Genomic DNA, 27,872 nt, shown 5'->3' with positions numbered 1-27,872 from the left:
ATTGGACCTTAATTCCTTTTAGAACATTATTTTGAGCCTTATACCCATGGACCCTATATATAAAATATCTTACTGGTGCTAGGATTGTGGAAGACTGGAAATACTCTAAAAAAAAAGGCAAATTATTGACTAGTGCTAGGATTGTGGGTTCTTCTATCAAGTATAATAACATGTGCTCCATAATGCATAATAATGAGCTACTTCATGATTAACAACTACCAGGTCAATGCTCTTATTCCAATTGTTAATTTTTAAGTTTTTTTTTTGTAGTTGTTTTGGAGATTGGACTGGAAGAGACATTAACATTTGAACGATCTTGATACATTGGGCCTAAAGATTATATAAAGCCCCTTAAAAAAAAAATTAGGTGGTCTGAAAACTTATCTATTCTTATCTTTACTTTATTTATTGTCTAAATTACATGAAATAAATCTTGATGATAAATTGCTTCGAGATTCCATCCCATGATCTTATGAGCTAGAGGAAGTGTCCAACTGCTGCACCAACAAGTGGTGGACTAATTTTATATTCTATTCCCCTACTTTAAACACTTACAAATAATTAATGCATCTGGAATGTTGATATACATATATATCTGCAAGAAGCGAGGAAGATGTGAGCTGAATATGGCATCCAATTTCAGGCCACAGATTAGCACCCAAACCAATTCATGTTTACAACTTGTTAAACATGTATGGTCGTCTACCGAATGGTTCAACCAGAACTTTGTTTTTTCTCCATTTTCAATCTCTCTTGCTCTTGGTTTATTAGCTTCTGGATCAAATGGTCAAACCTTACAACAAATTTTAGACTTCCTTAACTCCCAAAGTGTCGACCATCTTAACTTGGTTTGCTCTCAGCTCATCAACTCGGTAAATAAAACTCAGATTCATTATGATAGTGGTGGTGGGGAAGGATCAAAACTATCGTTTCATGGTAGCGTTTGGGTCGATAGTTCTAGCACGCTAAAAACTACATTCAAAGATATTGCAAGTTCGGTTTATAGTACTAAAGCTCATATTGTAAATTTCAAAACCCAGGTACTGTAAATTTCAAAACCCAGGTTCATTTCCATTGCTGTTTTTCAGATCTTATGGTTAAGTGGTGTTTGTTTTCTTGATTGCTGGAATCTGACTCACCTGAGTCCAATTCGTTCCAATCTGAGTTTGACTTGTTTTGGCCACAGGCACAACACTGATTTCAAATTATTTCATACAATATACTCTCAATTCATATATAATTGCTTTATGTCTGAGAAAAATACGTTGGGTGGTTTTGGGCTTATCTCGCCCCAAAAGCTAAAGCAAGACGTAAGGTTTTTCCCTCACCCCATGCCGAGACTTACTATACCGGGCTCTAATACCAGTGTTGGGTGGTCTTGGGCCTCTCTTACCCTAAAAGCTAGATCAAGAGGTAAGATCTTTTTTCCACACTTATTGACTCACTCCATGCCCCTTCCACAACCAATGTGGGTTTATCCCAACAAGATCGACCAGAATCAGTGATTCAAACGAGTTAGACGTGTGAGACAGATATTAATTGTAACGAACATTCTTAAATTTGACTCGAGACAATTCAGATCTCTGAGTCAAATTCTAGAAATGAAATTACAAGTAACAAAACACCACCTTAGTAATCTTTTTGTTTAAGTTCTACAGATTTTATATCAGAATTTTTTTTTGTGTTATAGTGAAGGGCAAAGAAGTAGCAGAGGAGGTAAACAAATGGGTTGAAGAAGAAACAAATGGACTAATACAAAATCTCCTTTCTCCTGAATCCATTGATGAACTAACAAAGGTTGTATTGGCAAATGCAGTTTACTTCAAAGGATCATGGGCACAAAAGTTCAATCCTTCCAATACTATCATTTCAGATTTCCATCTTGTCGGTGAGAACTCATCAACTGTTCTTATTCCTTTCATGACTAACCATGGATCAAGTCAATTCGTTTCTTGTTTCGATGACTTCAAAGTCGTTAAACTCCCATACAAACAATCAAATATTAGAACTAGTACAATTCATGGTTGTCAATTCTCAATGTACATATTCTTACCTAACAAGCTAGATGGGCTAAGTAATCTGATAGAAAAAGTGAGTTCTGATTCCGGTTTCTTGGAAAGTCATCTGCCAACTAAAAGTATTAAATTGAGACAATTCAGTATTCCAAAATTCAACATCTCTTCCAAATTTGAAGCATCAAGAGTTTTGAAAGAGTTGGGAATAAGTCTAATTTTCGACCGAAATGAAGCAGAAGTAAGCGAGATGATTGAAGATTCATTAGATGGTGGCAGGCTTTTTGTATCAGAAGTTCACCATAAATGTTTCATAAAAGTTGATGAAGAAGGAACTGTAGCCGCTGCTTCTAGTACCGTTGCACTTCCTATGCCGCAGCGAATGCCTCCTCCTCTGCACTTTGTAGCTGATCACCCTTTTATGTTTATTATTAGAGATAATGTCAATGGGGTGGTACTGTTTATGGGATATGTTCTTGATCCGTCGTTAAACTCATAAAATATGAATTTCCAATGTTACGTTTTTATGATTGATACTGTAATAATATGTATTTCAAGTTCATTTGCTTTATTATAACATTACTTGGGTTTTTGTTATATCTGATCAGAACCCTAACTACCAAGAACACATCAAAATTCCAAGGTACTCACTAATTTCAGACCTAGAGTTTTAGCACTCAGCCTTGTTAGGGCTCACATTCACATACCCTGCCTGATACACATATGTTGGAACATATATAGTAACTCTACTTCCCCTAGATATATTCAGAGGCGCGCGTGTTTAAGGAGATGCCATCAATGCTTCTGCAACTATAGATTAGAGATTTATGACAAGTTGCGCAAAACTAATCTAACAAGACCCTGCCTGATACACAAACCCTGCCTGATACGCAAATGCACTTCATTGTTCGAAAACTAATCTCACAAGACCTTTGAGTTTATAGAAATGTTTGATTTCAATTTCACAGGGCTACCCAAAATCGTTCATACCGATCCATAAGACGAGAACTTGTCTGAATGGTCCGAAATGATATAATCTCAAAATGTTTGTTTTTGTTAGACTCGTGACGTTAAATTTGTTTTGATGTCTGATCTCGACTGATTTTTTAGTTTTGAAGGCTGAAGAGGTGGAGAGAAGATTAGCAATTGGGATAAAAAGGAGACCAAAGGCCTAATCAAAGAACTCCTTCCTCATGGTTCACTTGATGGTACAACAAGGCTAGTATTGGCAAATGCACTCTACTTCAATGGATCATGGGACATAAAATTTGATCCATCACAAACTAAGAACTCAGAACTCCATCTTCTTGATGGAAACTCATCAGTTCAAGTTCCTTGCATGACAAACATGTTTGAACAATTTGTTTCTTTCTATAATGGCTTCAAAGTCCTTCAACTCCCTTACAGAGACTCCAATACAAAAACGATATTCTATGTACATTTTACTTACCTGACAGACGAGACGGGCTTTTTAATCTAATAGAGAAAGCGAGTTCTGACCCATGTTTCTTTGACTGACTTATCCCGAAAGCAAGAGTTCAGATGAAGGAGTTTAGGATTCCAAAATTCAAATACTCATTTGAGTTTGAAGCTTCAAGAGTTTTGAAGGATGATTTTGGACTAGTTTTGCCTATCGATGAGTCTAAAGCTGAGCTTACTGAGATGGTGAAGTGTTCGTTCAATGATGGAAACCTTTTCGTGTCGAAAATCTACCACGAGTGTTTTGTTCATGTTGATGAAGTAGGAATGAAACTTGCTGCTTCTACTGCTGTTACAGTTATACAATATGGTGGCACAGTTCCTATAAATTTTGTAGCTGATCACCCATTCATGTTTACTATCAGAGACAACACAAATGGTGTGGTTATGTTCATGGGACATGTCCTTAATCCTCTACTAAATTGATGATGATGATGAGGAAGAATTTGGATGTGAGGTTCATAAATTTTTTATTGTTTTTTTATTAATAATCTCTCTATTTGTAGTTCACCCTAATTTATCTATAAATCAATAAATGTAATAGTATTTTGGGTTAGTTCTGTTTTGCCCCCTAACTTGTGACGTTGGTCGTTTAGCTCCAATTATATATTCCACGGTTTGTTTTGGCCCCCAATAGTGTTTTTTGGCCACTAACACGATGCGCTCCTTGTGACATGTTATTGCTTGTTCCAATTTATCCTTGGACCAAATCACGTATGAATGTCAAATATTTTGTAATTACCAATTCAAATCTTACAAAGATATCACTTGATGCTTATTCCCAAGGGCTTTCAGCTCACGTATGAATGCTTATTTGTTATTTATATACCTTTCTTCTCTATTAGGAACTCGACTAAAAGATCTTTCTCTAACACCAATTTGGACCTCCATGTGATTTGCTTCAGATCGTCTGGATGTAACTTTTACCATCTTACGAAGCCACGGGCAGAGGTAGTTCCTCATCCCACACGATTTTCAACCCTATTCAGTCAAATATGTGATAAAAGCATCAAATTCTTCAATTGATTGTCCTTGGGTTTACAACCTGTCCAAAACCCCTAAATGCTTTGGCATTAGAGATGTCTTTTGGTGCTAAGATTAGTGAAGGTCATTAGAGATGTCTTTTGGTGCTAAGATTAGTGAAGGTCATTCGAGATGTCTTTTGGTGCTAAGATTAGTGAAGGTAAAGTACAAAAATACCTTTCTTGCTAATTACATACATGCCTTCGATTTCCAGTGGCTTGATGGATAGACAGAAGATAAAGTGCAACTTGTAGAACATTAAGATCATTAAGGTTAATGGATCAATCTATTCAAACGTGCAACATGATATAGATTCTAAGATGATATTATATAAGAGATGATTAGAAACTTTGACTATAATACACACACGATTAAGTTTAAGCGATACAAACAGAGACGAAGAGATAGATTGCTCAAGAAAATATCACTAAACATGTACACTGAAATGAAGAGCGAAAAAGAAAGTGACATATATGAAGATAGAAAATAAAAGCCTACAGATCTGACAACTTCATAGCTTGTTGTCTTTCACCAGAGAAAACTGTAGAACTATCGTCACCCCCTTGCCCTACTTGAGGTAAGGCTCCTTTGCTGGTGGTTCTTCCATTTCCACTCCTAAGTCATTTGGAGCCACCTCTGTTGCTGGTCGTTCTTTCATCTCCATTCCAGAGTCATTCTGAGCCACTATAATGTCTTTCTCTGTTGGAGCATCAACCGGACTAAAATCTACTGCTGGTGGTAGAGCTACCTCGTCAGAGATGTCGCTTTCTACTTCTGTTGATGTTGAACCCGTCTTACCTTTATCTAGACCTTTCTTGGATATTACATGTTTAAAGCTATTAACAGACTTCTCAGCACCCTTTATGATGCTCTTTGTAATGCCTTTTCTGTTGCTCTGTGTTGGACTCATAACTTCACTCTGTCCAAGATGTGAGCTCCCTATTTCCGATTCTGATCTTTCTGTAACCTCAGAGATATTATCATCCATTCTAGAAGAAGAATTTGAACCGTTTCCGTGGGGGTAAACCACTTCTTCCGCGATGCTGGAACTAGCCTTTTTGGGGCTTCTGTGAAACGCAGATCCAATCTTTTTCATACTCCTTCTAATGCCACCTAATAAAGTTCTTTTATGCCCCTCTGGATTTTCGTCATCGCTGCTGTCGTTACTATTGTTGGATACATGGCTGTTGGTGGAAGCGCTATCCTCATTTGGGATCTGGATATCAGCGTGCCTACTTTTTCCTTTTCTTGGTTCCCAAATTCTGGAAACATCACTACCAGGATGATGGACCCAAATACCAGTCTGCTGCTGTCCTTCAACGTTGATTGGCTCGAAATGATCAGCCACTTTGGAAACATTTCTTGAAGATACAGGATCAGAGCCTTTCTGATGAGTTTCACTTGAAATGAGATCGTTTTTGTGCTTTGAACTCCCACTTTCAACGTTGCCACTGTTTCCTGACTGTTAAACTCAAAAATATGTTCAATTCAGGACATATACTTGATTGAATATCATTTTGATTAAAAAAGCATATGAAGTTTACCTTTCCTTCGAAGTCAATGACAGTTACAGCTAAATGAAGCCTTCCCATTTTGATGTTTTCAAGAGGCAACCACATGTCATGCCTCTCTTGGACGCTCCTTAGATCATTGATGTGTATGGAACAGGTCCTATCAAATAGGAGAATTCAAAGCTTTTGATTTCTTTATTTGTAACTGCATATGAAATGAGAACTAAAAAAAAAAAAACTGCCATACAAGTGTCTTATTTGTAATATTTCACGCAAATCTTGAGAACAAAAAACCTATATAGAATTGTTTAGAAAAATAAAACTCCTTTTTCAACTTCGCAGAAATTCATTTCTGTAGAAGAATATTGCATGTATAAGTTGGATGTGAAGAGATCCCATGGACCCCCACCAATCCTGCTACAGTGCTATACAATATATATCTCAGAAATGCAATAATACTTCGTATGAATTGAGATTTGAGAACTGAATCAAGAGTCAAATTTGCTAGAAAGTAGAAACCATAATTTAAGAACCAAGGTTAAGACATAGATATGAATTGAGGATGTATCTCTTTGTTGTGTTCATAAAGAGCACGACTAAAAGAAAAGCGATACCCTAATCTCTCTCCGAAGACAGCATTTGGGGGTAATTTTCTGAACTAAACTCATACAAACAGATTCGATATGATACCTAAATATATGAGATGAGAACATACCCAAGGGTATCAGATCCAAAGTGGTCTTTGTCACGAACTTCAAGAGCAAGCACATTAAGAGACTCCCACGAATATATTGGAATTTTGAATTCCTCAAGCCATTTCGGGTTCAATGTTTTTTTCTGTACCTTCGTCTGAAACTTATAAGAGCCAAATTCTCCTTTTACATATGGGTCAGCCAGACCTACGATACAACAACCATCAGAACTTGTAAATTTTAACCAGTAAGTTGAATGAAAGTTGCTTCTTTCCAGTATAAAACCCACCATTTAGGTCTGAAGGTTTCATTTCAGCTCCCTCAACAATTTCCACTTCAGCAAAAGCGATTGGGGTTTTCTCATCCACGGAAAACCAAGTCTCTGAAAACAATGGTTACACGGTACCAACATAAGCTAATGTAATCATTCAAAAACCTTACTATTTAAACACGTATTTAAGTATTCAAAGAATGAATATCAGTCATAATTTAAAAAAGGAAATGTACATCTATGGACAACATAGATGGACGTCAGCATCTGAAAATTCATTGCATGCTAAAAAGTGATGCAGACTATAAGTTTCATCAATAAGCATATCACTTTACTATATAGAAATAGAGAATTCTTGCATAATGCACATTACCTGTTGGTGAAGAGACAAACTTTTCCACATCAACAACCAGCATGTTTGGCTGCAAAGTCATGGATGCTGTATTAAGACAAGTCCCTCAGAAAAATTCTAGTATGAGACCTCAAACAGGGCATGATTACCGACTCGATTACTTTCATTTATTCCTCTTTTGGTTTGAAAGGAAAAAGAAAAGAAAGTGGTACTAACCTGCACCAGTGTTTGTTCAAATGCAACAGCAAGAAGCTCATCCTACTCAGGAAAACATAAAAGGTAAAGAAGGAGCACGGAAATGGCGACGATTCTAAGAAAGTGGATGAGAAAAAATTGACCGAAAACTTACAACCCATCCTGCAATCCCAGGAATTTCTGTAACATCAAGTCCGTGATTGAAGAGAGGTTTTACTGTCATCTGAAAGTAAGGTGGCTCCGTAAAGCATACCCTCAAACGCCCAAGATAAGGCCATTTCTGAAGAAACTTCACACCCACCAAAACCTATTAAAAGAATAATTAGGATGAATTAAAAGTATAACCAAAATTTTAAACTCATTGCCGTATTAAGATAATTCACTGTTTACATGTGTGAAGGAAAATCGTCACGTTACATGCTACTGTAACAAGCATCGTTGAGTGACAGATGCCTGAGATTTATACATCTTTTGAAACCCTAGCCAAGCATGCCCAGGAAGTTATTTAGTATCTTTGAATTAATCGAAATTTTTTGGATGTTACACTCAAACCTAGCTGATCGTAGTTTTATTCTGGCAGAACAACTGTTGAACAATTAGATTGTTGTTGTCAGGAAAGAAGAAAATAAAGGGAAGGTCATATTCTCAATTAAAAAAAAAAAAAAATTCCGCCTCAAGACGATTCGTTCCGAAAAGGAGAAGCGCTACCTTGAGGCGCATGCCTCAATGCGTAAAACCATAGGGCGTACACTAAATCTTGTATAAGAAACAATTGATACCACACCTATGTAGAAAAAAAGAAAGACAATATAGCCTCTTTTAATCTGGTACAACAATATAAAGACTAAGTGGTCAACAAAAAAGAAATATAAATGTTCTTACTTCTTGTGTTGCATAAACTTTAAAAAATGCTTGTAGTTCTGTTTTCTGTAGATGTGTACGCCTTGAGACGAAACCGTACCATGTAACCTTGCCTCGAGGCCTATGCATCTACTTAATTTTAAGACATTGCAATGCCTACCAATTTTTTAAGTTCTTACTTCAACAGAAAATGTAATCATGTTTCGAGGCCTAAACTCTCATTATTGTCTTCATTCATTTTTCTTAAGCAGCAGAATAGTCCGTATTGCCTTAGTAAGAGTGCTGAAGTGAGTGAAGGTACAACCCGTAGTATTTGTCATTTGTGGCATATACATGGAAACACGGGTTATTACCATTAAAATCTGCTCCGTTGGATAACAATGTAACATATGGTTTCATCTTCCTGACACTCTCGGTTTATCTCAAAGAGCAATCCTCATGTTAAGCTTTTCTTTTCTTTGAAGTTAGGCATGCTGCCAAACAAATATAGTGTAACATCTAAACCAAATGACCAATTCATAAAGAAAACATGGATTTCCTGTGGTTATTGGCTTGTTTCATTAGTGTCCCAACCTCCTAACAATCCAAAAGTTGTCAATCCAAGTTGCAGAACCGAAGGCATTGATGTCTCTAATCTTCTATAACAACTATAATAGTTTACATTGTTAAAATCTTTACCTTTCCCTCAACATGCATGCCAGTCATGTGCAGCTTTGCCCACATGCCAAATCCTAATCTTTTCCTAAGCTTCACAGCTATTGTTGCACTCATGTCATCTGCAGCAAGGAAATTCATTCCCAGTTCGAGTACCTGCAGTGAAAATTAATAAAATATGATTCCCCAACTACAAACTTTGGCTGCAGAAGGTGACATAACATATATGAAGCCACTCGAACAACTAGACTGGAACATACCAAGTGGTCATCACCAGAAGATTCACCAACAACCCTCATGTCAGTGAACATTGGTGGGTTCCTCCCCAAGTACATGCTTTCAACCACGGCATCCTTCTGCATTGTTGAAAGTGAGTTGCAAGTGATTATTCCTTCAAAATAGATAGCTATAATACAAAAATCTCGAGAAAAAAAAAACAGTATGGATTTCCATTTGCAAATACATATCACATAATTCCCAAGTGTCAAAAAACAACTCGTGAATTCAAGAAGCGCATTATTGGTTGACCTCAAATGTACTTATCCGTCTAATGAATACGGAAAAAAAACTCCTTAGACCAAAGTTTCAGTTGCCAAAAAGGATTTATCAATATTTTTTTGGTTTCAGCTCCCAATATAAAGTCTGCGTATTGTTTGCACTGAGTAAAGTTGTACAAGTTCAAACCGAGTATGTAAGGTTTGCACAGGTCTGCCCAAGGAGACCAAGCCTAAAAAACTATTGACATGACTTTTTGACCAACTGAGAGCAAAATTAATTTCCAGAAGGTGAAGTCATACAGCAGTCCATGGTTTATATTTCTCCAGGAACCAAGGCATAATTGGGAGAAGGATTCTCTGCGACACAATTTGTTCCATACATATAGGCCACATCTTCTCGACGGCATCGTTCAACCACCGAACTGTTTCTGAATCTCTAAGCAACTGAAAGAAATAAAACACACGAAAACGTAAACACACTCAGATCAAAAACCTAGTTTACTAGTTTCCATTTTCAGTATTTTAAAATGGGTGTTTCATTGAAGTTCTAATTACCCTTTTCTGATTTGCTTGTTTCCGTTCTTCGTATTTCAATTTCCTCCGTAACCTCATGATAAATCCCTCATTAACCTTTCCAACAAAAAAGAATTTGTTTAAATTCAACATATAGGATTTGGTTGATGAAAATCTCCATACTTTATTATTATAAAATAAAATTGAACAAGAAAACGCATGATATATATTTACCTCATACAGATAGATTAAGGAGACGAAATACAGAACTGGATGGCAATAACCTAAAGAAGTTAGGATCCAGAGTAAAACGAGGACGATACCGACGTGATGTATGATAGAAACCCTAGTTATGTTCATTTCGTCTATTCTTTCTAAATTCCCTCAAAATACCTGCAATTTGGATCATTCAATTACTCCTCTAGTCCAGTTTAAAACCCAATTTCAGTCTCAAAAAAGAAGATCAGTTCAACAATTTTACTAAAAAAATTAACATATTTCAAATCTTTAGATAACGATGAGAAGAGATCTAATATAAAAACTCAAAGTAAGAGAGAGAATCAAGACAAACCTGAGCCGATTTGATGATCAGTTCAAATTACAAAGAAAAGTCAGCAGAGAGAGAATGAGAGAGTTGTAGAGACAGAGACAGAGACAGAGACATAGAGAGAGAGAGAGAAGAAATAACTGTCAGGTGTGATTTAGGGCTTTCCTATTTGTAACCACCAAGTAAATCCAACCCTCAATCTTAAAAACATTCAATTTTTGGAATTTTTCTTATCTTTGTGTAAGAAGATATTCAATTTTTAGAGTATGCTTTTGAAATATCTTTAAAGTGTCACTTTAATCGGTTAGGAAATCCAAAATAATAAAAACGTGATTTAGTGGTAGAGTTAATGATTTTTAGAGTTAATGATTTTTAGAGTTTAGTTTCCAACATTTATTGTGGGCATTTATTTGTAAGATTTCATTGTTAATTTGTTATTGTGACTAGTCTTTAATAGAAAGTTGGATAGAATTGATTATGACCAAAGAGCGTCGGCTATTGATTCAATAAAAAAATATCCATATAGTAGAAAGTTGATTTATATTTATGATATTATTTGAATTATATGCAGTTTATTATTAAATAGCTCACAAATGTTTGGTTATCATTTTATTTTGGATTTTTGAGTCAACAGTCCAAAATCTGGGGGTAAACCCAAAAAAAATCCACTCTTGCCCAAAAATTAGTTGCAGGTCCAAATGTCATTTTTTTATTTTTTATTCCCCTCTTGCCCTTGGACGGGACATGCTGACGTTTTCCTGGAAAAAAAAATGTCTGGTAAATAAAATAATTTACCAGTACACAAAAAATTCAAAGTTTCAAAATTTTTTGAAAATTTGAAACGAAATTTCAAATTCCCGCCCAGCAAACCATCTCTTCCCGGTAAATAAAATAATTTCCCGTACACAAAAAATTCCAATTTTTTTTGAAATTTTCAAACGAAATCTTTTTTTCGAAATTTTGAATTTTTCGAAATTTTCAAACGAAATTTCAAATTCCTGGGTTTAAATTCCCGCCTAGCAAAAGTGTCTAGTACAGAAAAAAATTTCCAGTAAATAAAATAATTTCCCGGTCACAAATTTTTTTTTTCGAAGTTTTGAAATTTTCAAACGAAATTTCAAATTCCCGCCCAAATTTGAAATTTTTTTTACGAAATTTCAAATTCCCGCCCAAATTTTCAAATTTTTTTACGAAATTTCAAATTCCCGCCCAGCAAAAATGTCTAGTACAGAAAAAAATTTCCAGTAAATAAAAAAATTTCCCGAAAAAAATTTCGTGTCCCGGGAATTTTTCGGTGGCTGTTCCGTAATTTTCTGAACAGTACAGATTCTGATGGACGGGTTGTCAGATTATTTTTCCGAAAAAAAATCGTTTCCCGAGAATTTTCGATGGCAATTTTGTAATTTTCGATGGCATGAACAGTAAATACTTTATTTTCTAAGGGCCCTTTACGTAATTTTGACCCTCCAAACTGACACATTGGACCTCCCTTTCATTTTTAGGCAACTTTGGGTGGGATTTTTATTTTGGTCCCCTTTTTGGACCAATGGCCCAACCCCTCTTTTATTTTGAAAATAAGGTTTGAAAACCGAAAATGTATTGACACTTGGGTGCATGCATGGTAAACACGTGGCAGGAGTGAAAGGATTTTCTTTTTTTTTTTAAACTAAAAACAACTTTCAAAAGAGTTCAACAAAAAAAACAACTTTTTATGTTACAAAACCAATTTCACCATTAAGCCCACTTGGTTTTGTTGTTCGAAAGAAAGGAATTAATTGCTCCCCGTTTCATTGAAGTGAGACCTAGTTGGTGGTTTGTTACAGCCTCGATTTCTCGGTCGATTTCATCGTGGGTTAGTGTGAAGAATGAAACTTATACTTTTTCTTTAAGACAAACATAACATCTATTGATTAACAAAGTTAGTTACAATGATGTCATGATGAGATAAGGAGCATTTAGGAATATAAGTAGACATGTCTACCAAAGGGAAAGCAAATCATGTCGAAAGTTATATAGTTCGGTTAGAGCATCTCCAATACAACACTCAACCTTAGAAACTCTGAGTGCCACATAAGGCTGGAAAAAAGTCCGCAAATCCGAAACTCGTCACGGGTACCCGAGTCCGTGAGAGCCCGCGAGTACCCGAAATCCGAAGGCGGGTTTAGCCCGACCGACCCGATGAAATCAACAGGTCGGGTATGGTTTTAAGGTGTTACCCGACATCCCGCCCGATAACCTTTATCCGACATAACCCGCTTAATAATGTCATCCATTTATATGATAATACTTATGCACATTATATGTATGCTTGTTTGTATGTATTTATGTATGCATGTATAACATATATAAATATATTTTTAAAGTATTTGAAGTGTATAATATAGATATACATACATATATTGATGTCCCAGTGCGGAGTGTCCTTGACACAACATTGTTAAGAGAAACTTAACTAAATTTTAGTTTCGATAGAAATTACCGTACCATCGAAATAGAAATATTTTGGTCATTTCGACCGAGATATTTTGAAACTTTGGTGAAAACCCCATACTCGACCGCCTGATACCCGAAAAGTTTGACGGACTTGGACGGGTTTTGGACACTAGAATTTTTTAAATTACCCGCTGATTAAACCCTAATAGACAGAGAGTTTAAAACCCGACCGGCCCGACCCGGACTGGTTCCCACCCCTAGTGCCACATATGATTTTTTAGAATTTTCTTAAAAACTCTCTCCAATACAACACTCTATTTGGATATCTAAGATGACGTGTCGAGGGTGGAATAGAGATATCTCAAGAGGACACTCTATTTCTAAAGTTTCCTTTTGAGATATCTCTAATTGCCCAACTCATCAATATTTGATTATCAACCAATAGAAATCGAGTCTTCTAAATTTTTTAAATAACTAATTATTTATTTACAAAAATAACTATGTCACATAAGTAAATAAGATAAGTTTAGAGTTTTGCATTGGAGACAAAAAAAATTGATGATCTCTATTTTCGTTACGTAGGAGTGAGAATCTCAATTAGAACAATTTGACACATAGGATGAATAAAGATTTTTTTGAGTTTTGCATTGGAGATGCTTTTCCTTTTTAACTTGGCTCGTAAATTGCAGCTATTTGAATGGTTGTTCTTTAATTTTTTCGAATGATTTATGTACGAGAACTTATTTAGAAAGTTATAGACTATTTTGGAGTCTCCATATATAGTCGAGGTGCTGTCAAATCCTATATATTAAAACAGGTCAGTCGATTATGTGAGGTATTAGTCTGACCGTTCATTTTCCTTGGGAGTTTTACTTTTGATTAGATCAGAGCAATTTATATAAAATCATCTCCGTGTAATTTGACTTAAAACATAAGGGTATTAGTGTAAACAATTACCCTTACCAGATGATTTCTATGAGAGTTTAAGGTGTTCGAAGAAATACCTTACCAGATGATTTCTTTGCTTCTTCCGTTTTGAGGTTGAAGTAATTAAAGAAGTTATACTTTAATTTAGTTACATGTTTTAAACAAAACTTATGAACATCTATTCACTTGTTAATGATATTTGGATTTCCCTTGATATTAATTGAGGTTGTTAACTTAATGCTCGATTTTCATATTCGAACTAGTTTTGCTATAGATTGGAACATGCAGGGTTTCCCAAAATTCGCCAGACTTTACATGAATGAACAATTTGGGTTATAGATTTATATTACTGGGTTAATTTTATGTTTGACAACTGATAGAGACCTTGAAATGTAAAACATAGTCATGGTTAGTTGGTTTGTTCATATGCATATCAATTGTTCACTGAAATGTCTTTATGAACTCAATAAAGCCCATAAGACATTCTTAAGCTAGTTTCATGCATTTTTACCATTCTTGCTTTGCAAGATAACTCTTGACAGTTCTGTAACTGTCGAAAGACCATTTTGCCTTTTGTATTTCAATAAGACTACTATACTGCAATACAAAGTTTAAAGGGAGATGGAGCTTAGTTAGTAGATACCATTGAAGGCGCACAAGAGATAGGATCCTATGAATCTTACTTGGAGCACGGGTATCCCCCGTCTCACCGCTATATATATATATATATATACATACATTATTATCAGTTAATTATCTTATTTTCATTGTTCTGTATTTCAAGTTATGATATGATACGACATGAATGTATGTGATATTTATGTTGTGGATGTTTATTTTTGCAAGACAAAGTTGTTTTTAGAAAATTAATCACGTAGTGGCGGAATCGTTTGAGCCGCTTCACTATTTTGTGTGAACTGTAAACATGTGGTGGCGGAAGGTGGCGGAATCTCCTGGACAGTATTACCTGTATTGGTTATTTGACCCGGGTGATCATCTAAAAAATGGTCATTAGTTGACTACGATCAATAAATCAAGAAAATGCCAAAAGTCAAACGGGTCAACAAGTATCAAGTCAACAGGGAGGTTGAAGCCGAAGGAGGTTTCCCAGTCCCAGAACTGAGGAGTCGGTACAATTGTCTTTGGCGCCTTAAGCCCCGCCTTGGCTCAAATTTCAAAACATTGGAAATCAAGAACACTGTAAGGTCTAAGAAGAACTCTTTAAATTTTCAGTTGTTTAGCTTCTCAGATTTGGATCATCTAGTTTAGCGCTCATCTATAAAAAGCTAGAAACAAACCAGTCGAAACTTCATACGATTTAACTACCTAGCCTGATACCAATCTCCCATTTAGCCACTAATGCATCTTGATTCTTAATAATGCAGTACTTTGTGTTTTCTTGATAATACCGAATGTTTGCTTTAACAACCCATATGTTGTTTCATCCTGAAAATTGTTTACACAAACAGTGTTATTCAATAATTGTAGTTTATAGCTTAACCAACGAGATTTCGTTTAACTATTCTTTTCTCGTCATGTTTATAGCGCACTAAACAAGATATTCATGGCTATGATACTTGAGGAGATAGGAGGAGTTGTGAACTTAGACTACTGAAATTAAGGGCTTCAAGTTAAGTGGAATGATCCCAACAAGTAGGTCAAAAGCGCCCACTTGATCAGCACTTGTGAGTACCTTTTTCACTTCAAAATGCCAACTTATGTTGATCAGGTTCTTTCTTGTATTGCTTACAGGCTGCCTAAAGAAATACATCGAATCATCACTTATATCTACACTCTAGAGTGGACAGGATGCAGAACAACTTCAAAAGCAATTAATGGAGGTAAGCCAGTCAAATCGATATCCAATCTTTTCAGACTTTTTATCAGATCATACTCAGGTTTGTTAATCTATATTTGTATCGATTAGCCCAGAAAAGATAGTTCAAGAAATTCAGTTCACTTAACACAAAGTAGCCTATAAAACCATTCGAGGTAATAATGATTCAATTGGCTTCTAGAAAGCCATTTTGATTGCCCAAAAGCTCCCGTGATGCTGTTAACTATCGTTACAATTACTGATGTTAGGTAATATCCGATGGCTAATGAAGCCCATGACAAAGCTGTAGGTAAATATCTCATACTTGCAGGTGCTTCAATGAAAAAGAATTCGACTAATCCAGCCAAGGTGAAAAGATTAGCGGATCCGAGAAACAAAAACTGCAAAACTACTGATGGGCCTAAAAGGTTACCCTAAAAGGTCTCCACCCGCAAGTATACAGGCGTCAAGTAATAGTTCCGGTAAGACCGGTTCGTTCCTCAGAGACTAAGTTAAACTAAATTCTAACCTTAAAACTATTGAGATTTAAAAATGGTTTGATGGTGGTAAAATAAAAATAAATATATAACTCAAAAATAAATAAAGAAATAAGTCGGTATTCAGAAAAAGGGAACCTAGGGTTTTCGAATCTGTCTTCCTAACAATTCTAACGACAATTTAATTTTGATCTAATTAGAGAGTTCTTTATATAACTCAGGTTTTAATCCATGAACGGTCTAAAAACCCGGAAGATATTATCGTTAAAATAGTAAAAACTTTAATAAATTTATCGAGAAAATAATTATTATGACTTCATCTAAAACCCTAAATAGAAAAGATTTAGCTACTCATGTTAGAAACGAGAAATATTTGAATTAGTATAAGAAAAAGAAGAAAGAAACTTAACTTTTCTGCGATTTTCCCACCAAACAGAGCCTTAAGGAGTTGATTTCCGTCTGTTTTTCCTGGAAATCTACCAAACGCACCCTCTGGGAAAACGATTTTCTCGTCTTCTCGGAAATGGTTTCCCTCTGGGAAATTTATTTTCTCATCTTCTTCAACCTTCTTTCTCTCTCTAAACTTTCTGTTTTCTCTCTCTATTCTTAATCTCTCTCTCTCTCTCTTTCTCTGTAATCTCCCTCTCTCTCACTAAGAAGTCGAAAACAACAAGAAAAATAAAAAGCAAGAAAATGATAATATTAAAACCGAGTTTTTTTCTCTCTCTACAATATCTCTCTGTCTCTCTCTCTAACTTTCTCTCTTCCTCTGTAATCTCTCTCTCTTTCTCACTAAGAAACAAAGGTTTTCAAAGAAAAACAAAAATCAAAGTTAAAAACAATTCGAATTATGAGCTGCCTCGGTTCTGTCTCTCTCTCTCTCTCCTGTTCTTCTTCAAAACCGTCCTTCTCTGTTTTTTTTTTGTTCTAAAAACCGATCCCCACTCTGTTCTAACTCTGCTCCTTTATAGACCCTCCAACTAAAATCGAATCCTAACCATAATCTTCTTCCCTCCTTCTCTCTCGGTTTCCCTCCTCAAATATATTCGGTTATCAATTGTGGAGATTCTGATGAGAGATTAAATAGGTTGCCGTAATTTTGGGAACAAACGGTGCTGTTTGCTGGCAGGTACAAGCACCGATATGGTGTTTCGCGATGTAAATTAACGAATGCATCGCACGGTGCAGATTAAGACGTACCAGCGTACGTTGTGATGGTCGTTGGATTTTGTTGCTCATTAAAGGAGTATCATAGTACCCTGCGCCCACAAACACTCTAGCAGAGGTCCCGTCATTAACAGCTGGCGTAAGGAGTGCAACGATTTGGTGTAGCAACGTCAGAAGCGTATCTTTTATTCTAGTCCGTCAGATCTCGTGATAATACGATAGTATCAAGCTTCGCGTCACATGGAATCATCTCCAGAGGAGGATTTGTTTCTAACCTTCACAGCCCACCGATGTCCCGAACGCGTCCCGACTGTTTCCAGTTGCCGTCAGATTCAACTCCTTCGCTCCATTGGATCCATGCCACGCGTCCTCTTAGTACATGGTCAATTGATCCCCAGACCCAAACTTTGACCTCCTCTATTTCTCTAACCCGAACTCCGATTTCACTTCCGTTTTCGCCTACGGACTCGTCATGGACCCCACTTCTCATCTGATCATCAATGTTGGTTAAAATACCAGAATCAACAAATGACCATAATGCCCCTCGTGTGTGTCTTTCTCCCAATCTTAACTGTTTTTCTTGCCGAACTCCGTAAAAGACACCTGAGAAAGAAAATCAAACAAATTATCAGAGTAACCGCTCGAACTGGACTAACTGACCCGAATTAAGAGATTTAGATGGGACATTTTCATGTCTCATCAAACATCCCCAAACTTAGATTTTGCTAGTCCTCGAGCAAAACAGAGAATAAAACTAAACCCACTTCACCACTTTCGTAGGGAATCACGATTGCACTTAGCACGTGCAACAAGCCGTTAAACCTCTAAGTTACCCAAGAGGACGAGTTTTGTCTCGTGAGGGTTTGCAGTGAATATACCCACAAAATTCAAAAATCAAAAATGCAAAAGGGTCTAAATATGATATGGACAAAAAAAATTTATCTGGTAGATTTTCAAAAGTTAATAGAAATGAAATCTAAGTTGGCCAAACCATACAAATGCTAAAAATTCCTTCACTAGTAATCAAGACCTAAAGTGCACGTGACCAGCCAATATGGGTATCATTTCGGTTCCGAAAAGACAAGACCTCGATTACTTTCTCAATGCATTTCGCCTCGACTGTTGCCTCACGGTCATACACTCAAAAATTTAAGTCACTCAGAAATGGTTCACTCAATGTGCGAGTATGAGCATGAAAGAAAACTCAACACATGAAAAAGACGGACAATAATTTTTGTGAACGACTGATCTCATAGGAAGGAAACAACCACTAATAAGGAATGGGGAAGCTAACCAACTCTTCTCACCTGATCTACTTTCTAACAATGCTTCCTAGAGGTCAATAGAAACTAATGATAAGGTGAACTAGAATTCCTGAGAACTCGACGTCTTCAAATCTTCAAGAACTACTTTGGGATAAACACTTAAACACAAACAAACACTTTTTTTTTCTTTTCTTTCTATTTCTATTTCTTTCTTTTTTTTTCTCTTTTTTTTTTTCATACACTAGTACTATAGTCAAAATACAAATACTACTTTCTTGACATTATTCTTTCCTTGGTAATATTCTCTTCTTTTTTGCTTCATGCCTTATTCTCAGGGTTCTAAATGATGGATGAGGTTCCTATCTTCCTCTAGTTGACACTGCTTTCAAGTTTCTCAGACTACAAGAGAAAGGTTTACTTCCTGATGACATCCCTAGTGATTGTAAAATTCGAACTCAAGAGATCAACTGAGCTCTAATGAATGTTGCGAGGTTGAGTAGCTCTTCATTCTACTTAGAATTAGCTCAGAAGAGATCACTAAAAACAACAAGAAAGGCTCAGAATCTCACATAGTTATAAGTCTAGTTGGTCTTACTGCCCATTTGCTAAAGGTTTTTCCATGAATTTCGAGTCTTGAAGTTGTCTGTACACTAGCCTTGTGAGTGTTAGATAGGTGAAGTCTCCACTAATGATCAATCAAGTTCTCTCAGAAAAGCCTACTCTTCACCTATCTAACACTCACAAGGCTAGTGCACAGACAACTTCAAGACTTGAAATTCATGGAAAAACCTTTAGCAAATGGACAGTAAGATCAACTAGACTTATAACTATTAACAAGCAAAAACAACTAGACTCACATTTTCAATCCAAAAATTTTAAAATTTTGAACCCTTTTGAATTTTTGAAATAAGGACTTAGCAAAAAAGTTCATTCCCCTATCCCCAAACTTAAACCGAACATTGTCCTCAATGTTCTGAAGACTATGCACAAATAACAGGGTGAAGGGAGAGATATTACCCGGTTCAGCGTCCTCTGCATGGGTTGCCTCCCAGAAAGCGCTAAGTTTTACGTCTTCAGCCAGACGAAACAGATGGTTCGAAAAATAGAATAAATTATACCTACTGGATTACAAATATGTGATTAACTGTAAACCAATAATCGATACATCTGTGGGTCCACCCAAAACACAAAGTTTTCAGTGAACGATAGTCTCACATTTTCGTAACTTAGTGATAGTGTAAGTGAGACTATCAAGAAAGAAGGGCAATCCCCAAACTTAGACGACAATAAGGTCGTTAAGTTTGGCACCGCACTAGAGAGAGTACAGACCGGATAGAATGGGTCTTCATATGGATGATTGACAGATGGAGTGAGTGCTTCAAAATCTACACATGGTTTTGAGGGACCAAATACAAAGCAATCTAGAGGACTATCAATGACACCCAGACTTAAACTAAGGTTCTCTAAAACAGGTACTTCGGGTTCCTTCAATGGAGAAACCCTACTATCAGACTCACAATCCCTAGAAGTCGAGTTAGATAGTCCTTTTATAATTTCTTTTATCATGTTATCATCGGTGTCCCTAAAGAATTCTAAATCTTCGCCTAAATCAGGCGAGTCAATCCTCTCATTTAGCAAATTGGTCAACCATGATTCATCATCCTCAGTTGAGTCAAACGACTTCAAAACATCTTCAACTCTAGTGAACTCTTCATTATGGTCCGAATGGATTTCAAGTTCGATACAATGAGAGGATATCTCAATATCGGGCTCCATCGTTTCTGAGATTTTAGTCTCAATAACGATTTTGTCGGGAGAACTGTACTCCTCTAAAATTGTATCCTCGTCATCATAGTACACACGACACTGTGGACCGTACTCTACATTCTCATGGTGATCTTTTTCTATAATACTGGTTGTTATTTCTTGTAGAGGTCTATAGATATTGTCAGTCTTTTCTTCTAAAGTCTGACAAAACTCGAAAGTACTCATTTGAAGATCACTAACAGTTTGGGTCAATGAAGATGATCCTAAAGATGGAGAGTCAATAGTTTCACTATTATCCCATTGAGGTTGAGACACGTGTGGAGCAGAAGACTCTCCATTAATCCTCCTTAGCGCACTAATAGACTCTTCAAGAACCTTCTTTAACATACTCATAGTTTCGGCCAACGAAGGTGATGCTGAAGATGAAGGATCAATAGTTTCACCGTTATCCCATTGAGGTTGAGATACGTGTGAAGCATAAAATTCTTCGTTATAATGCATGTAAGAGTCATTAGTTTCAATGTTTTCCCAGTGAGGTTGGGACACATTTGGAGCATAAGACTCACTACTATAATGCATGTAAGATGATCTGTCAGAATATCTATAATAAGGTTCATAACCTTCTTGAGGTTGATAATAATCCCTACGACCATCATTATGCACATTGTCTCTAGGATGACTACTACTATTCTGCCCATTTGCTAAATACCACCATGGTAGATTTGAAGAACTCTCGTCCCTTCTGCCATTATGTTGGGACCACGATCTATCCATTTCTCATCAATATTTTTTTATTTTATTTTTTTATTTTTATTTTTTGGAGACCGAAAACCGAGGAAGCCCTACGAAGATCCTATAGGAAAGCAAACACAATCAGGCTGACTTCACCAAGCAACCTAGACAAAATCTAGCAATGAGTTGGTTTGTCAGATTCACCTAAAAAGCTAGACAGCTCCTACTTTGCCACAACACTTGAACTTTGACTGTTATAAAGGTTACTCGATCAGAGTAGTCGGTAAACAATTCTCCAGGAAGACAACCAACGATGAACGTTGTGACAGTCGTCTTCCTTCGGCAAACGTTTCCTCTTCTCGAGGCGGCCTCTTTGACAAGAATTGTTTACAAACTTTCCTCTGAGAATGCCTAGATAAAAGTCAATTTCCCGAGTTGTTTTTGAAGGGTCCTATGAGCTCGATACCTTAGGGGCTGATGTCTAAATAATATTTTAGCTTTTTAAGTGAGGTTTGGGTTCCTGAATGTTGTTACCTATGTGGGCAAGAGAACGGTGATGAAATCCGTTTCTTATCTTGTAACTGGGTTAGTGCCCTTACTAGAATGATTACACTAACAGTTCGATCAAAGCAATTAGGCACACGAATTCACACAAATACCCACTGACAGGAGATTCGTGGGTGATCAAGAAATTTACCTCCCGTTCAAGACGGGCGATGACCTTTGTAGATGACCCGCGAGTGTTCCGACCCGAGGCTTCGTTTTGGTTTTCAGTTACAATTTAATTAAGCCCTCCAATTTAGGGTCAAAACTTAAAAAAAAAATAAAAAATAAAAAAATAAAATTAGATAGTTTAAAAGTCTCTCTCTCACAAAAAAAAATAAAATAAATAAAAAATTAAAAAAAATAACAAAAAATGTAAATTCTTCTTCTTGAGCTCCTCTCCTTGTTGCGCCTTCTCCTTTGCTCCTTAGTGTTTTTTCTACACCAAAAACGGAAAAGCAAGTAAAAGTGTCCAAAAATATAAACTTACCAAAAATAGAAATAAAATTAGATTAAATTTAAACTAAGTCCCCGGCAGCGGCGCCAAAAACTTGATGGGCCTAAAAGGTTACCCTAAAAGGTCTCCACCCGCAAGTATACGGGCGTCAAGTAATAGTTCCGGTAAGACCGGTTCGTTCCTCAGAGACTAAGTTAAACTAAATTCTAACCTTAAAACTATTGAGATTTAAAAATGGTTTGATGGTGGTAAAATAAAAATAAATATAAAACTCAAAAATAAATTAAGAAATAAGTCGGTATTCAGAAAAAGGGAACCTAGGGTTTTCGAATCTGTCTTCCTAACAATTCTAACGACAATTTAATTTTGATCTAATTAGAGAGTTCTTTATATAACTCAGGTTTTAGTCCATGAACGGTCTAAAAACCCGGAAGATATTATCGTTAAAATAGTAAAAACTTGAATAAATTTGTCGAGAAAATAATTATTATGACTTCATCTAAAACCCTAAATAGAAAAGATTTAGCTACTCATGTTAGAAACGAGAAATATTTGAATTAGTATAAGAAAAAGAAGAAAGAAACTTAACTTTTCTGCGATTTTCCCACCAAACAGAGCCTTAAGGAGTTGATTTCCGTCTGTTTTTCCTGGAAATCTGCCAAACGCACCCTCTGGGAAAACGATTTTCTCGTCTTCTCGGAAATGGTTTCCCTCTGGGAAATTTATTTTCTCATCTTCTTCAACCTTCTTTCTCTCTCTAAACTTTCTGTTTTCTCTCTCTATTCTTAATCTCTCTCTCTCTCTTTCTCTGTAATCTCCCTCTCTCTCACTAAGAAGTCGAAAACAACAAAAAAAATAAAAAGCAAGAAAATGATAATATTAAAACCGAGTTTCTCTCTCTCTACAATATCTCTCTGTCTCTCTCTCTAACTTTCTCTCTTCCTCTGTAATCTCTCTCTCTTTCTCACTAAGAAACAAAGGTTTTCAAAGAAAAACAAAAATCAAAGTTAAAAACAATTCGAATTATGAGCTGCCTTGGTTCTGTCTCTCTCTCTCTCTCCTGTTCTTCTTCAAAACCGTCCATCTCTGTTTTTTTTTGTTCTAAAAACCGATCCCCACTCTGTTCTAACTCTGCTCCTTTATAGACCCTCCAACTAAAATCGAATCCTAACTATAATCTTCTTCCCTCCTTCTCTCTCGGTTTCCCTCCTCAAATATATTCGGTTATCAATTGTGGAGATTCTGATGAGAGATTAAATAGGTTGCCGTAATTTTGGGAACAAACCGGTGCTGTTTGCTGGCAGGTACAAGCACCGATATGGTGTTTCGCGATGTAAATTAACGAATGCGTCGCACGGTGCAGATTAAGACGTACCAGCGTACGTTGTGATGGTCGTTGGATTTTGTTGCTTATTAAAGGAGTATCATAGTACCCTGCGCCCACAAACACTCTAGCAGAGGTCCCGTCATTAACAGCTGGCGTAAGGAGTGCAACGATTTGGTGTAGCAACGTCAGAAGCGTATCTTTTATTCTAGTCCGTCAGATCTCGTGATAATATGATAGTATCAAGCTTCGCGTCACATGGAATCATCTCCAGAGGAGGATTTGTTTCTAACCTTCACAGTGTAGGGTTTTGTGTATCCTATACACTAACTAGTGTTGTAAGCGGAATCTCAAACATCTCATGTTTAACACTAGATTGCCCAGGATCGACATGCATAAACTAATCAATGAACTAGAGAGGGATAAATACCTTAACGCGTTTTTCCCTCGAACCATTCCAATCGCATGCAAAGATCGAGAGCTCCAACTGTAGCTCTTCTACTTGAGACACCGAGTGAATAGACTTGATCTCCCTTCCTTTCAGACTGCTAGGACTTACTAGAAGGTTGAGAAGAACTCTTCTTCTTGACTAGATTGATAGAATGGGAACTTTTTCTCTCTATTCCTCTCTCTCCAATAGCTGTATATTCAGAGAGAGAGAGAGCTGTATATTTTTCCTTAGAGAAAAATCCACACCTTTTCTGTTCTCAACTGACCCAATATATAGACAAACCCTAATTAGAATCTCATTCAGATTAGGTTTTCTATTTTCTGGGTCACAGAAAAGATAATTACTAAAATACCCTTTTTGGGGTATTTTGATAATCCCCTTAAGTGTGGCCGGCCAGGGCAGCCCACCATGGGCCTTATGTGGCCGGCCCACTTACTCTGGTCGGCCATCTCATGGCCGACCCAAAGAGCCTTCCTTCTATCTTGTCCCGAATCTCCATTCGGACCCTTTCGGCCTTTCCAGTTGAATCCCATCCAACTTCAGCCAGTTCCCGTCTAGTCAAATCTCTCCGATCAAGCTACCACTCTTATGTGTAACCCTTTGTAGGATCCGGTCTATGTTAGCTGCGAATCAACTCCTTGATCCGACGATCGTAGTTGGTTTCTAGCAAAGCATTACGACCCCTAATTGGACCGGACTGGATGATCTTTACGTGTGGTCATCATTATCCTAACTGACAAATTGATCGCATTGCCACCTTGGTCGAAGGACACTCCTTCGGAAGGACATCTCCTTCAGACCGAACGGATAAATCCTTCACACAGCCCACCGATGTCCCGAACGCGTCCCGACTGTTTCCAGTTGCCGTCAGATTCAACCCCTTCGCTCCATTGGATCCATGCCACGCGTCCTCTTAGTACATGGTCAATTGATCCCCAGACCCAAACTTTGACCTCCTCTATTTCTCTAACCCGAACTCCGATTTCACTTCCGTTTTCGCCTACGGACTCGTCATGGACCCCACTTCTCATCTGATCATCAATGTTGGTCAAAATACCAGAATCAACAAATGACCATAATGCCCCTCGTGTGTGTCTTTCTCCCAATCTTAACTGTTTTTCTCGCCGAACTCCGTAAAAGACACCTGAGAAAGAAAATCAAACAAATTATCAGAGTAACCGCTCGAACTGGACTAAGTAACCCGAATTGAGAGATTCAGATGGGACATTTTCATGTCTCATCAACTACCCAGAAGAAAGAGATGGGTAATGGTTCTTTAGAATTGAGTAGGTCCAAGTTGGTTGCTGCCCGTTTTCATACTTCAACTATAAAGCGGCTATTGTCATTGCTGCTATAGACGTTAATGACCCTATACCTTCGTTGCAGGTGAGAAATACCCATTTCAGTTTAGTGATTTTTCTGGCGAATGGGATGATTAAGTGGTCGTAAATTGGTGCAAGGATCATAATGAATACTACAAGGAAAATCGAAAGAGGAGCCGATGGCACAGTCAAGGAGCAGAGTTTTCTGTTCAGGGTTGATGCTTGTTGGAGTGAGAAGGTTGAGAGTTGTGTTAGACAACAATTAAATGATGGTTGAAACAAAGATGAGAAAGACTTTACTTCTTCTACTTGGTCTAAAGGGCATTCTAGTATTGACTCATTGTATTGTAAATTTTCCTATTTCTGACGGTTTTGTGCCGTGGAAAATAGTCTTCATTTATGTAGTGGCTCTCACAAGTCACAACCATACTAAGAACACATCAACATTCCAAGGTACTAATTTCAGACCTATAACCAAGAGTTTTAGCACTCAGCCTTGTTAGGGCTCACATTCGCATACCCCCAATATGTTGAACAAAGTAACTCGACTTCCGGTAGATATCTAGAAGCGTGTTGAAGCAGATGCCATCGATGCTATACCACTATAGAGTAGAGATTTATAAGAGTTTTCCAACTAGTTTATTCATACAAATTACTAGTAGTTCAGATCTTTTCGCTAATGAAGTTTAGACCTAATATTTAAATGCGACTACTTAAACTTTAGAACTCCGTAAACTACTCGGGATGCATCCAAGTTTGTAGCCTATCTCAAGGATTTTTTTTTTGAAAAAAAGCATGTTATAATGACCAAATAATAATGGGCTGGCAATTTCTTTGTATTTTATGCTATAAAGTCAAACTATTTTCTATAAAAACAGATGCAATTCATTGTTCCAAAGCCACTCAAACAAGATCTTGAGATTGTGGAAATGTTTGACTTCAATTTCACAGGGCTACCCAAAATGGTTCAAACCGATTCAAGTTTCCTTTTCACACAACCACGGATTGATCAAATCGATTCATGTCTTCAACTCGCTAAACACGTCTGGTCAAAGGAGTCATCCGGTAAGAACTTTGTATTTTCTCCGATTTCCATCTGCCTTGCTTTGGGTTTATTAGCTTCAGGATCAAATGGTCAAACCTTACAACAGCTTTTAGAGTTCCTTAACTCGGAAACAGTCGACCTTCTTAACTCGGTGGTTTCTGAAATCGTTAAATCATTCTGTGAGACTCACAATCGTGACGATGGTGGTCCAGATCTGTCATTTATTGGTGGTGTTTGGGTAGAGAAGACTTGTACTCTAAAAACTTCTTTCGAACATATTGCTAATGATATATACGTAGCACAAGCAGAGTCGGTCGATTTCATAACTCAGGTGAGTTCCGATTAAACAATTTACGTATCATAGTGTTTATTATTCCGTAAGTTGGTTGAAATTAGTCTTGATTGTTAGTTAAATATTGGTTATATCTCAAACAGAATTGAACTAATCTGTTTACAAATATATATGAAGGCTGAAGAGGTGAGAGAGAATATTAACAAATGGGTTAAAAAGGAGACGAAAGGACTAATCGAAGAACTCCTTCCTAATGATTCACTTGATGATAGAACAAGGCTAGTATTGGCAAATGCACTCTACTTCAAAGGATCATGGGACCTACAATTTGATCCATCACAAACCAAAGACTCAGAATTTCATCTTCTTGATGGAAACTCATCAATTCAAGTTCCTTTCATGACTAACATGTTTGAGCAATTTGTTTCTTGTTATAATGGCTTCAAAGTCCTTCAACTCCCTTATAGAGACTCCAATACAAACCCTAACAAACGATATTCTATGTACATATACTTACCTGACAGACGGGACGGGCTTTTTAATCTGATAGAGAAATCGAGTTCTGACCCAAATTTCTTTGACCGGCATATCCCGAAAAGAAGAGTTCAGATGAAGGAGTTTAGGATTCCAAAATTCAAGTTCTCATTTGGGTTTGAAGCTTCAAGAGTTTTGAAGGATGGTTTTGGATTAGTTTTGCCTTTCGATGACTGTAAAGCTGAGCTTACTGAGATGGTAAAGTGTTCGTTCAATGGTGGTAACCTTTTCGTGTCGAAAATCTACCACGAGTGCTTTGTCGAAGTTGATGAAGTAGGAACTGAAGCAGCTGCTTCTACGGCTGTAATAGTTATACAACAATGTGCCACAGTTCCTATAGATTTTGTAGCTGATCACCCGTTCATGTTTACCATCAGAGACAACACAAATGGTGTGATTCTGTTCATGGGAAATGTCTTTAATCCTCTGCTAACCTAATGATGATATGGAGGAGGAATTTGGACGTGGGTATATAGTATTTTTTTTTTTTTTTTTACTTTGTATTAATAATCTTTCTATTTGTACTTCATCCTAAAATTCATCTATAAATAATACTATTTGGGTTAATCCCGTTTGGGCTCTTAATTTGTGACCAGCTGGCCGTTTGTCTCCAATCATGTTGAGACAGTTTGTTTTACCATCCAAACGAACTTTTCAGTCAGATGAGCTCCATATGACAAGTTTTTTTTTTTT

At 36.8% G+C, this 27,872-nt stretch overlaps 3 protein-coding genes and 1 pseudogene across 5 annotated transcripts; 3 read left to right on the top strand and 1 right to left on the bottom strand.

Annotated features, from left to right (window-relative positions):
* Positions 1 to 367: 367 nt before the first annotated feature.
* On the top strand, positions 368 to 2,574 carry LOC147533082 (serpin-ZXA-like). The gene is made up of 2 exons (XM_086646006.1): positions 368 to 1,040; positions 1,696 to 2,574. Exons 1-2 carry the CDS (start codon positions 576 to 578, stop codon positions 2,509 to 2,511), a joined length of 1,281 nt encoding a protein of 426 aa, XP_086502132.1. The 5' UTR covers positions 368 to 575; the 3' UTR covers positions 2,512 to 2,574.
* LOC147533081 (serpin-ZXA-like) lies at positions 2,515 to 3,917 on the top strand (annotated as a pseudogene).
* An 889-nt stretch (positions 3,918 to 4,806) lies between these two features.
* LOC147533080 (C2 domain-containing protein At1g53590-like) lies at positions 4,807 to 11,112 on the bottom strand. Of its 3 annotated transcripts, none has more exons than XM_086646003.1 (13): positions 10,632 to 11,112; positions 10,295 to 10,453; positions 10,103 to 10,177; positions 9,848 to 9,991; positions 9,311 to 9,406; positions 9,075 to 9,206; positions 7,690 to 7,842; positions 7,557 to 7,598; positions 7,362 to 7,410; positions 7,007 to 7,099; positions 6,741 to 6,924; positions 6,059 to 6,185; positions 4,807 to 5,976 (listed from the first exon to the last, which is right to left on the bottom strand). In XM_086646003.1, exons 2-13 carry the CDS (start codon positions 10,418 to 10,420, stop codon positions 5,083 to 5,085), a joined length of 2,115 nt encoding a protein of 704 aa, XP_086502129.1. In that variant the 5' UTR covers positions 10,421 to 10,453; positions 10,632 to 11,112; the 3' UTR covers positions 4,807 to 5,082. The 3 variants fall into 3 exon arrangements, with proteins under 3 accessions (XP_086502129.1, XP_086502131.1, XP_086502130.1); XM_086646005.1 differs by having other exon boundaries at positions 10,384 to 10,453; positions 10,632 to 10,968; XM_086646004.1 differs by having other exon boundaries at positions 10,295 to 10,509; positions 10,632 to 10,763.
* A 3,671-nt stretch (positions 11,113 to 14,783) lies between these two features.
* LOC147533079 (serpin-ZX-like) lies at positions 14,784 to 27,764 on the top strand. The gene is made up of 6 exons (XM_086650635.1): positions 14,784 to 15,167; positions 15,513 to 15,620; positions 15,720 to 15,808; positions 16,115 to 16,202; positions 25,373 to 26,684; positions 26,823 to 27,764. Exons 5-6 carry the CDS (start codon positions 26,187 to 26,189, stop codon positions 27,615 to 27,617), a joined length of 1,293 nt encoding a protein of 430 aa, XP_086506761.1. The 5' UTR covers positions 14,784 to 15,167; positions 15,513 to 15,620; positions 15,720 to 15,808; positions 16,115 to 16,202; positions 25,373 to 26,186; the 3' UTR covers positions 27,618 to 27,764.
* Positions 27,765 to 27,872: the final 108 nt, after the last annotated feature.

The sequence above is a fragment of the Eschscholzia californica genome, unplaced genomic scaffold (assembly GCF_041429995.1).
Source record: "Eschscholzia californica isolate CP2 unplaced genomic scaffold, dmEscCali1.0.p SCAF_6, whole genome shotgun sequence".
Taxonomy (NCBI): domain Eukaryota; kingdom Viridiplantae; phylum Streptophyta; class Magnoliopsida; order Ranunculales; family Papaveraceae; genus Eschscholzia; species Eschscholzia californica.
The sequence above is the reverse complement of the archived record's forward strand: the minus strand, read 5'-3'. Positions and strand labels throughout refer to the sequence as shown.